The following is a 12,842-nucleotide window of genomic DNA, read 5'->3' on the forward strand; positions in this document are numbered from 1 at the left end:
GGGAGGTTGTACCCTAAAGGAAAAATTAATCAAAGAAGAAAATCAAGTCAAGGTAAATAACAAAAACAATCAAATATGGCCAGGAATACAAATGATGTCTCAATAATAACCCTGAATGTTAATGGCTTAAACTCATCAATCAAAAGACATAGGCTATCAAATTGGTTTAAACAAAAAGACCAACAATATGTTGCCTCCAAGAGATGCATCTCATAAGAAAAAAATACACAGACTGAAGGTGAAAAGTTGGGAAAAAACTATACCACTCACATGGATTGAAGAACAAGTAGGGGTTTCTATCCTCGTATGAATTAAAGTAGACTTTAAGCTAAAGTTAATCAAAAGGGACAGATAGACATTACATACTGCACTCAAGGGAACCATTCATCAATAAGACATAGCAATAATAAATATATATTTCCCAAACAATGGTGCACTATGTTCATCAAATAAACTCTTCTCAAGTTTAAAAGTCAAAGTGAACACAACACAATAATCCTGGGTTACTTTAACACACATCTCTCACCACTGGATAGGTATTCCAAACAAAATTTGAATAAAGAAACTATAGAACTCAGTATTATAATCAATAACTTAGACTAAATTAACATATATAGAATATTTCAACCTGCTTCGAGAGAATACACTTTCAGCCCAGCAGCACATGGACCCTTCTCTAAAATAGACCATTTAATATGCAACAAAGCAACTCTTAGCAAATACAGAAAGGTAGAGATGTTCCTGTTCATTTTATCAAATCATAATGGAATGAATTGGAAATCAATGACAAAATAAAAAATAAAAATTACTCCAGAACCTGGAAACTAAACAATATGCTACTGAAAGAACAATGAGTTGCAGAAGACATCAAGGAGAAGATTTAACAATTCTTAGAGGTAAATGAGAATATAGACACAACATATTGAAATTTCTGGGACATTATGAAAGCAGTACTAAGAGGAAAGCTCATTGCATAGAGTTCATTCCTTAAAAGAAGAAAAAGTTAATGAATAAATGACTTGAGATTGCATCTCAAAGCCCAAGGGGGGGGGGATAACAGATCAATAGCAAAAGCAGTAGAAGGCAATAAAGGCAAGAAATAATTGAAATAAGAGCTGAAATCTATGAAATAAAAACAAAAGAAACAGTTGAAAAAACAAAAAGTTGTTTTTTTTAAAAAATAAATAAAATTGACAGACCCTTAGCTATGCAAATGAAGAGAAGAAGAGAGAAAACTCAAATTACCAGCACACATGATGAAAAAAGATAATATTACAACAGACACTACAGAAATACAATGGATAATTAGAAATTTGAAAACTTATACTCCAATAAAATAGAAGACATTAAAGGCATCCACACATTTCTTAAGTCAGATAATTTGCCCAGATTGAATCAGGAAGATATACACAATTTAAAAAGACCATTTTCAAGTGATGCAATAGCAGAAGCCATCAGAAGCTTACCAGCCAAGAAAAGCCCAGGATGAGATGGATACACAGCCAAGTTCTACAAGACCTTTAAAGAGGAACTAATATCAATACTCTTTAATTTATTTCAGGAAATAGAAAAAGAGATAGCACTTCCAATCTCATTCTAAGAGGCCAATATCACCCTGACTCCAAAACCAGGCAAAGACACATCAAAGACAGAAAACTTTAGACCAATAATTCTTTTCTTTTTGAAAGAGAGAGAGAGAGAGAGAGAGAGAGAGAGAGAGAATTTTTTAATATTTATTTTTTAGTTTTCAGTAGACACAATACCTTTTTATTTTTTATGTGGTGCTGAGGATCGAACCCAGCACCCTGAGCATGCCAGGCAAGTACACTACCACTTGAGCCACATCCCTAGCCCCAAGGCCAATAATTCTAATGAACATAGATGCAAAAGTAATCAGTAAACTTCTGTTAAATCAAATTTTAAAAATCACAAAAATATTATGCGCCATGATCAAGTGGGATTCATCCAGGGATGTAAAGTTGGTTCAACATATGGAAATCAACTAATGTAATTCATCACATCAGTAGACTCAGAGATAGGAATAATATGATCATCTCAATAGATGCAGAAAAGACACTTGACAAAATACAGCACCTTCACATGTTCAAAACACTAGAAAAACTAGGGATAACAGGAACATATCTCAACATTTTGAAGAGTAACAATGCTAAGCCTCAGGCCAATATCATTCTAAAAGAAGAAAAACTGAAGGCATTCCCTCTAAAAACTGGAACAAGACAGGGATGACCTCCACCACTTCTATTCAATATAGTTCTGGAAACACTGACCAGAGCAATTAGAGAGACAAATGAAATTAAAAGGATATGTACAGAAAAATAAGAACTTAAACTATCACTATTTGCTGACAATATGATTCTATACCTAGAAGACTCAAAAAACTCCACCAAAAAACAAACAACAACAAGAACAAGAAAACAAACAAACAAACAAACAAGCAAACAGAAACTGTGCCTTCTAGAACTGGTTAATGAATTCAGCAAAGTAGCAGGATATTAAATCAAGACTCAAATCAATGGCATTTTTGTATACCAGTGAAAAATCCTCTGAGAAGGAAAAGAGAAAAAACTACCAAATTTAAAATAGCCTCAAAAAATACTTGGTAATCAAGTTAACAGAAGAGGTGAAAGATCTATACAATGAACTACAGAACTCTAAAGAGAGAAATAGAAGAAGACCTTAGAAGATCTACCTTGCTCTTGGATAGACAGAATCAACATTATCAAAATGACCACACTACCAAAAGCACTATACAGATTTAATGAAATTTCAATCAAAATCCCAATGACATTTCTCATAGTAATAGAAAAAACAATGATGAAATTTATCTGGAAAAATAAGAGACCCAGAATAGCTAAAGCAATCCTTATCAAGAAGACTAAAGCAAGTGGCATCACTATACCAGATTTTAAACTATACTGTAGAGCAATAGTAACAAAACAGCATGGTATTGGCACCAAAAAAGACTGGTAGTTCAATGGTACAGAATAGAGGAAACAGGACTAACCCACAAAATTACAATTATCTTATTTTAGACAAAGGTTCAAAAAACTTGCATTGGAGAAAAGATAGGTTCTTCAACAAATGGTGCTGGGAAAACTGGAAATCCATATGCAACAAAAAGAAATTAAACCCTATCTCCTACAATGAACAAAACTGAACTCAAAGTGGATCATGTACCTAGGAATGAAACCAGAGACTCTGCATCTAATAGAAAAAAAAAGGTAGGCCTAATCTTCATCATCTGGGATTAAGCCCCATATTCTTTAATAAGACTTCTATGGTGCAAGAATTAAAACCAAGAATCAGTAAATGGGATGGATTCAAACTAAAATAAATCTGGGAATGGAGCCACCATTTGACCCAGCTATCCCTCTCTTCAGTCTATACCCAAAGGACTTAAACAGCATACTACAGGGAAACAGCCACATCAATGTTTACAGAAGCACAGTTCACAATAGCTAAACTTTGGAGCCAACCTGGATGCCCTTCAGTGGATGAATGGATAAAAAATGTGGAATATATACACAATGGGATATTATTCAGCACTAAAAGAGAATACAATCATGGCATTTGCCAGTAAATGGGTGGCATTAGAGAAGATAACGCTAAGTGAAGTTAGCCAATTCCCACAAAAATCTAACTGCTTAATGTTTTCTCTGAAATAAGGAGGCTTATTCATATTGGGGAAGGGAAGGGGAGAATGGGAGGAATAGATGAACTCTAGATAGGGCAGAGGGGTGGGAGGAAAAAGGAGGGGTCAGGGATTAGCCAGGATGGTGGAATGTGATGGAAATCATTATCCAAAGTATATGGATGAAGACATTAATTGGTGTGAATATAATTTTTTATACAACCAGAAATATAAAAATTTGGACTTGTATAAGTGTAATAAGAATTGGTATGCATTCAGCTGTAATTTATTTTAAAAACTCAATTAAAAATTAAAAAACAAATAGTATACACACTCCCATGTTTATTGGTGCATAATTTATAATAGCTAAGAAATGGAAGAAACCTAAACACCTATCAAAAGAGGAACAGAAGAAGAAAATGTATTACATACATACAATGGAAGATGGATATACCTGGAAAAAAGAAGGAAAACTATGCATGTATGACAACATAAATGAACCAAAGGACATGGTGAGTGACATAAAACACAGGAGCTAAGTCACATGATCTCACTTATATGTGGAATCTAAGAGTTGAACTCACAGAAACAGAATAGAATGGTAGGCACCAGAGACGGAGAGATGGGGAATTGAGAAGATGTTGGCCAATGCCTACAAAATTTCAGTTAGAAGAAATAAATTTAAGAGATCAGTTACACATTATTGTGAATATAATTAATTATAATGTATTATATTCTTGAAAATTTCTGAGAGTAGAATTTAAAATTCTCACCACAAAAATGTATGTGATGTAATACATATGTTAACTTGCTTAAATTAGCCATTCCACAATGAATAAAATAACCAAAGAGAAAAAAGCTTGTGCATAAAAATATAAAGCATTGCTCAAAAATTAAAATAATTCAAAATATATAAGAAGATATTCCATGTTGTAGTAGTTAATTTTGCCAAGAGGGGAATGCTGAACAAAGTAATCTATAGATCTAATATGATCTCTATCAAAATCCCAACTACATTTTCTTTTTTTTTTTGAAGGAATAGAGGAGCTGATCATCAAATTCAATCTAAACAGCAAAGGGCCTCAAATATTAAAAATAAAATGATTTTGAAAGAAAGAGAACTCAGACTTGTCATTTCAAAACTTACTATAAAGTTATAGTAATCAAAACAATGTGGTACTGGCATAAGGACATATACATTGATGAATGAAAAAAGTAGATGACCAAGAATTAAACCCATGCATCTGTGGCCTATTGATATTTGACAAGTATACACAATGGGGAAAGGACTGTCATATCACCAATGGTGCTGGGACAAGTGGATATCCACATGCAAAAAAAAAAAATGTCATGGGAGTCACCTCACACTGCCATCAAAACTTAAATGTCAACTTTGGATTTTGCAGAGAGGATTAAGAGCAGGGGAGGTGGGTATGGGGATACAAAAGATGGTGGAATGAGACTGACATTATTATCCTATATGTATGTATGATTACACTACTAGTGTGACCCTACACAATGACAGCCAGAGGAAAGAGAATGTGTGCTTTATTTTTGTGCAATATGTTAAAATCCATTCTACTGGAATGTATGACTACTTGGGACAAACAAAAAAATAAAAATTGAATATTTCAATCATACATAAATATGAGTCATGGTTCAAAGACATCCAAAGTTTTCACACCATTTGCTCTTGGATAAGTTAGAATCTACACTAAATGGAGAAATTCTCTCCCAGCTCTAGAATGAGATATGTCATTCCATGCACATTCATGTTGAATAATGAAGATAGATCCATATAACATTCAAGTCTGACTTGAGAGAGTGAGGTGTGGAGGGTACTAAATGGAAGAAAATTAGGGGAACCACAGTTATGTATGAAAGAAAGAAATCCCAGGATGAAGAGAGGAGTGGTTCACTCAGGAAAGGCTCATTTAACATACATGCAAATCCAGGGGAAATGATTCCATTAGTCTATGAATTTCTTCCTTTTTTTTTTCTTTCACACCACCCTCACTCACTTCTTTCACCTCCATTATTCCTTTGCAGCACAAGATGTCCCAGGTCACTCTATACATTTTCTTTTTTCAAATGAGGATTTTTTTTTGATACCAGGGATTAAACACAAGAACATTTTACCACTGAGACGCATCTTTAGACTTCTTAAAATTATTTTTTAGAGACAGGGTCTCACTGAGCTGCTTAGGGCCTCACTAAGTTCTTGAGGATGGCATTGTATTTGTGATCCTTCTGCCAAAGCCTCCCAAGTCACTGTGATCATTGTCTCCACGTAGGTATTTGGAAATCAAATTTCACTGAAAGTCAAATACATGGATATTTGAATGTGATTACTGTGAGATATTTTCAGCAGACAGATCTGAAAATATATATTTTCAGTTTATTTTATTCATATATAACACTTGAAGTTTTTTACACTTTATTCTTTTATGTCCAGATTTACCCATTTTAAATCCCTGTTATTGGGCTAAGATTGGTTTACTATGATAGGTACTCCCGAAAATGCAAGTTGCTTGGTTTGGAAAATAAGAGCTACACACAAAAAAAGTTTTCATCCAGAGGGGGTTTGTTTACCATTGTCTGAGAATGGAAGAAATAGTTTTCTTTTCCTTTGAGGATACCCTCACTAACTATGGCAAGACAGGTATTGTCAGACTTCAGAAGCAACACCAAGATTACTAGTCTACTGAGAGATAAGCCAAAGCTGTCTCAATTATATAACTTCATCTTGGAAGCCCCAACTCCAAATCTGAGTAAAAGAGAAGACAGAGGAGTCTCCTAGGTAGGCACAAGGAAGGCACTTTGAAGTCTGACATTACTACCTCACACCGAGCACTCAGGTATGTTTAGAATTGTGATTTAATTGACATTTTGTAGGATTACTTTTATTTCATAGTATTAGTATAATTTATAACATTACAAGGATTATTGTACATGAGAGGATTTTTCATTATAAATCTTCACAAGGAATAAGAATTTAAAATTCTAGCAGTTGTAGCTTTTACTACTTTCTAGTACTTAACATGTTTCAACTCATGATTACAACAATTCATAAACTCAGGGACACCTATACTAAAAATCCTAGCTAATATAATATTAGCAATAGTAGTAACTTCAAATAAAAGCTGTAGTGTGTGTTTACCAAAATTAATAACATTTTGTTCATTAAAACATGTACAGTTTCATTACATATAGTGACTAATTATCTTCTTCACTTATACATAGATATTATTCTTAATTTGAAAAATTTAGTGTCCTTTGAAAATATTGTAGGAACAAAAGGAGAGAAAATTTAATCAAAATTGAGAAAAAGATCAGAATAGTAGATGAAGTGTGTTGAGGGGAAGGAAGGAGAGACAGAAAAAGGAAAGAACAGTTGAATTAATCTGACCAAATTTCATATGTGAATATACCACAATGAATCACAATATCAAATACATTTACCAGGCACTAATATTGAAATAAGTAAAAATAATACTACATATAAATTGCAAAGTGATTGCCAGGCACGGTGGCACATGCTTGTAAGCCCAGAAGCTCGGTAGGCCGAGACAGAAGGATGATGATTTCAAAGCCAGCCTCAACAAGTGCAAGGCACTAAGCAACTCAGTGAGACCCTGTCTCTAAATAAAATACAACATAGGGCTGGGGATGTGGCTCAGAGGTTGAGTGACCCTGAGTTCAATCCCCAGTTAAAAATTAAAAAGTTGCACAGGGATCAATAGAGTAGAAGGAGTAGAGGAAAGAATGTGAGAAGTGAAGTGCTGGGGACAAAATTAGAACAAATTGTATTCCATGTTATTGTGATAAGGTCAAAGTGTATCCTAATGATGGACATAACTACAAAGAATCAAAAATAGTTAGCAAGCACAAAAATGTAAAAATGGGTATGATTTAGCATTCTGTGTTATCAAAATATTTCACAATTTTAAAAACTGTCCTAGGGATGCATGAAGATAAGAAAATAGTAGAATAAACTTGAGTTTTGTATGAAGTAAAATATAAATGTTTTTATTTTTTTTAAAGAGAGAGAGAATTCTTTTTATTAATTTTTTTTTTTTTTTTTTAGTTTTTAGCGGACACAACATCTCTATTTGTATGTGGTGCTGAGGATCGAACCCAGGCCGCATGCATGCCAGGTGAGCACGCTCCTGCTTGAGCCACATTCCCAGCTCCTAAAATGTTTTTATAATTGACATTACTATAGTGATATTAGTATACACAGCCCAGGGACATTTATCTAGTGAAAGTTAATATCTCTTCATGTTGGTAAACACTGTTCCTTAATACCTGTCATATTTTTGGAAGTGTTTGCTTCACCTGTAAGATGAGTTCTTCTCTATTAATGCAAATAATTGAGAAAGAACATAGAATTTAACACCAAATGTTCCAGAGTTAGTCATTCTTTGATGTAGCTTCACTGAATTTTCTATTCTAAAAAAAAAAAAATTCCCAGAGATGCAAAGAGAGAAAACTGAAGAATTTTAAACTTTTGATGAAATAAACATTATTTTATTCATGGCTTGGCAGAGTAATGCTATTATACATAAATATAGGCCCACTGATCTGGCTACAGGTTACATCCCTAATGTTAAAAATCATTGTTCCTTGATCCAGAAAATGTCTAGAATTGTCACCTTCTCCCAGCTCATCTACTAGCTTTATTCTTTACTAATGCACAATCATTAGGAAAATACATAAAATTTGAAACAGTAATTTTTGCATAAGTAGCAATTTCTTAAAAAGCAATATATATTTTGCTTATATTAAATTTACTGAATCCCCTAAAAATAAAACAAAGTCCTGTTTTTTTTGTGTGTGTGTGTTCTCACTGACATTTCTGTAGCAAATAACAGCAATTTAAAATAACCTAGAGGAAAAATATTTCATCTTTAATGAAAAACATACAATATTCTAAAGCATTTTTTGCTGCTCCAGTCACCCATATCTTTATTAATGATATTCAGAATTGAAAATAATCTTCATAAAATTATTTTCCAATGACAGATTTATGCAGTCACTGAATAATCACAGAATTCACATTTGCACATTAATCAAGGTACAATACTGTAAACTTTAGGAATTTGTATGATTTTGAAGAAAAGGAAATGGTAATTAGACTACAGTAGTGGAGATGTTTTCCATCCTGATTCCCAAATGTCTGAAGGCAGTCATGGAAGAAGGATGACAGACACTTGTGAAATATGGCCCGATTTCCTGAAGGAGACTCAAAGTCTTAGACATCTACTATTCATCACTCGGGTATATTTCAGGGTCTGAATGAATGTGCTGGTAAATGTTTCTGAGCTAAGGAATATTCCAGGATCTTCCAAAAAGTATAAATTCAAATGAAGACTTGCAGTTTTATGTAAACTTGCTCATAGCAGACATTTCTTTCTCTGGTGACAAATGTACCACCTAGAATATGACAGATTGAAGTTGATGGGTCCCTGTTATCAATGCCTGAATTTTAAGTTTGAAATACTTGATGTACCTTGAAATTGCAAGTTTTGTTGCATTTACAAAGAGTATGTGTGTGTGTGTGTGTGTGTGTGTGTGTGTGTGACCTTTTTCTTTCTTTTATCTGCTGAAAAACAAGCAAAGAGATAGACTAGATGAGTAAAGTTCCACCTAAGTTGGGCATGAATGTGACAATTGTTTCAGGAACTTGGGAGTCAAATGCAGGAGAATGCCAAGATCAGGACCAGTCTTGGCAAATTAGTTATGTCCTAAGTCACTATGGTGAGAAAGTGTCCAAAATTTAAGATAACAAGGACTGGGGGTTGGGGATATGGTAAAACACTCCTGGGTCCAATCACCTGTCCCCCCTGCAAAAAAAAAATGTTCACCTTTTTGCTTTCTACAAACCTTCTTAGGCTGGATTTTCAGCTAATTTCAGCAAGTATTTTATGAGAATAATTTTCCTGTTTGTTAATCACCTAAAAATCTAATGTTGATTTTTAATTTTCTTCTTCAAAAACACATACATATGTTGGGATAGGAATTATCCCAATGTCATGATAAAAATGCTAGCTTCAAATTTCATGGGATTCAGCTTTTTACTCCAAATACATCTCTTGCATTCCACCCTATTCACATGGTATCTGTGCATTCTGTACATGGGCTCTGTGGCTTCCCTGGACTGAGTCTCTTGTGTTTCTCTGTATTTATTTCTATGCCCACTCTCTTCATTTCATAGGCATTATGTTGGGGTTATTGAATCTCAGTAACTCTGCCTTTCATTAGATAGTTATTTTCATAAATTGGAGCATATAAATCATTTATTATATAATTCTTACTATTCATATGAGTGCCCAGAATTAAGTTACTACCATTTTCTCAGTGTTTAATAGATCAAAAACTTTAAGACACTGGTTAAAGAGATTGAAGAAAATGCCTGCATAGGAGCCAGGGCCCTGTCTTCAGTGGAACATTGACCATGTACCCACAGAACTGTAGATCATATGAGAGACTAACTGAAGGACACTTGACATCAGTTCCTACTGCTGAGCATCTAAATATCTGTCAGAATTTAACTGAACAAGTTGCATGGGACATTTTGTGTAAAGGATGCCCCACCATCATTGATCTGGTTAGACTATTTTCTCTTATACACAGGTCTGAGAAAATTAAAATAGAAACTGGAATTTCTTTTTTTTTAAAGAGAGAGATATTTTTTGTAATATTTATTTTTTAGTTTTCAGTGGACACAATATCTTTGTTTGTATGTGGTGCTGAGGATCGAACTCCGGCCGCAAGCATCCCAGGTGAGCACACTACTGCTTGAGCCACATCCCCAACCCTAGAAACTGGCATTTCTTAGTGCTCATCCATGAGAAACAGGTCATACCAGCTGTCTGCCTGTTTCTCTGGAGTGTGTATCAATATTAAAATATTTAAATATATTGCTAGGAGTAATTTTAAAATGAGGGGAGAAAAGTTAGAATACCATCAATATGCAAGCATTAATGTTTGGTAGACTTTTGTACTTTAAGTTATGAAACCTTTCATATACTAAATTAAATCTCCCAAACCAAGTTGAGATAGTGATAAAAATACAAGAATAATTAAAATTTATATAGTGCTTCAAATATATTAGCCATTATTTAATTGTTCACACCAACAATGCTAGTAGAAATATTCTATCTTGGTACTGCTTTTACTCAGGATATAAACTGAGATGAAATTAATTATGTAAGGGGACAGGGCTCACCACTATAGTAAGTAGTGTGGCATGAGTTAAATAAAGTCATCTGGGTGAGGAACACAACTACAAATTTTTCCACATTTTCTGTACTTCTATAAGGAAACCATGATATTGAGCATCATTGTATTTATTTCCCTGGCAGATTCCAATTTCCACTAGTCCATCCTTCACACCAACAATCATTCATGGCAAATTTCTATGTAGCAGCACTATTTCAGATACTTTATTCCAAAGATAAATAAGACAACATCTCCACTTTTAAGAACTCTTCAGGAATAAATTAAAGTAAGTGATTATAATATGATGGAATTTATAATGTAAAGGAAAGCATAGTATGTTTTCCTGAGTAAGATATTAGCAAATCCATGAGGTGAGTGGGAAATATACAAAATCATTGATCTGAAAGAATAAGTGGTGCATAAGGTAAAATTAACCAATGAATTTTTATTTATTATTTTCCTTTTCAATGCCTGGGGTGCAACAAAACTTTCCTGTGGGCCAAGCCCACATTCTACCACTGAGCCACACACCTTCCCTTCAACTTAAATTGACAATGGAGGAAATACTCTATCCTATTTACTAGAAACTTTTGTAGTAACTAATGCTTCTAGATACAGTAAAAGGTGATAAAATGACAGAAATATGGCAATGAAAATACTACTTCTGTCAAACACTTCTGGTTTTCTTTCCATAAACACGTTTGTTTCAACCTTCAATGTCCTCATGAAGACAAAACAACATTCCACATTCAGTGCCATAAGAAATGCCTTTTATCCTCAAGCTGGCATTGGGATCTCAGCAAATACCTTTCTGTTATGTCTGAACATTGCTGCTGTCCTGGTGGGCACCAAGCCCAGGCTCACCGACCTCCTCATCACCCACTTGGCTCTGACACACTTCTTCATGCTCCTCACCATGGGCCTTCTGATATCTACAGACATTTGGGAAACACAGGACATTCCAGTTGACCTCAAATGCAAAGTGCTTGTCTTCCTGCACAAAGTCATGAGGGGACTTTCCATCTGCACCACCTGTGTCCTGAGTGTGCTCCAGGCCATCACTATCAGCCCCCATGACTCCTGGTTGGCCCACTTCAAATTTTAACCCCAAAATCACATCCAGTGGCTCTTTTTGTTCTTGTGGGTCTTTTCAATGTTCATTTCTAGCAACCAGCTTCTGTGTACTGTGGCCCCAACCAATAAAACTGGTCTTCTGTTTGTCACTGACTGCTGTTCCTTTATACCAATTTACAGGGATATCTTCCTCACCTTGATGGCACTTAAAGATGTCTTCTTTGTGAGCCTCATGGTTCTCTCCAGTGGATACATGATCATTATCTTGTACAGACATAAACAGTGGATCATGACTCTTCATAGTTCTGGGTTCTCCCCAAAGACCTCCCTACAACAAAGGGCCACTCACACCATTCTGCAGCTCATCAGTTGTTTTTCCATTCTGTACTGTGCAGATTTCTTTATTTCATTATTCATAGGCATGACATGGACCAATAACCCCATCCTGGTATGTCTCCACATGCTTATGGCCAATGGCTATAGCTCAGTCAGTCCTTTGGTGCTGATCAGTGCTGACACTCAAATAATAAAAGTAATGCAAACCAAATGCAGGAACAAAGGTCAGTTTCTGACAAAACTGATCGAAGGCAGCTTTACCACGCTCAATAAAACAATGTTCTCTATTTTATAGAATTTTCTCTCAGAATGAAAAGAAATATTAATGAATATATCAAAGTTTTTGTCAGGTAATGTAACCTATGTCATTATTAAGGATCTTATGTACAACTTTACCTTCTATTTGCATGAGTTTCTTGATTTACATCTATAGATTTTTAGTTTCATGTTACTTTCTGTCACATATATTAATAATATGTATATTTTTGTGAATTTTATTTCTTAAGTTTTTTTTAATGAAATTCTATTTTTAATTTGTTCTTTTTTTTTGTGGTGC

General features: G+C 34.4%; 1 protein-coding gene across 1 annotated transcript; it reads left to right on the plus strand.

The window, feature by feature from the left end:
- Positions 1 to 11,600: 11,600 nt before the first annotated feature.
- Positions 11,601 to 12,581, plus strand: LOC113176203 (vomeronasal type-1 receptor 45-like). The gene is made up of 2 exons (XM_077791598.1): positions 11,601 to 11,959; positions 12,044 to 12,581. The coding sequence occupies exons 1-2, from the start codon at positions 11,601 to 11,603 to the stop codon at positions 12,579 to 12,581; spliced, it is 897 nt and encodes a 298-aa protein (XP_077647724.1).
- The last annotated feature ends 261 nt before the right edge of the window (positions 12,582 to 12,842 follow it).

Source organism: Urocitellus parryii, chromosome 11 (genome assembly GCF_045843805.1).
Source record: "Urocitellus parryii isolate mUroPar1 chromosome 11, mUroPar1.hap1, whole genome shotgun sequence".
Taxonomy (NCBI): Eukaryota; Metazoa; Chordata; class Mammalia; order Rodentia; family Sciuridae; genus Urocitellus; species Urocitellus parryii.

What these genes read in the sequence shown, in the direction of transcription:
- LOC113176203 (XM_077791598.1), top strand. Translation starts at nt 11,601, where the DNA reads ATGAAGACAAAACAACATTCCACATTCAGTGCCATAAGAAATGCCTTT. An exon ending in ATCAGCCCCCATGACTCCTG is followed by an intron (nt 11,960 to 12,043) that starts GTTGGCCCACTT and finishes GTTCATTTCTAG; the next exon opens with CAACCAGCTTCTGTGTACTG.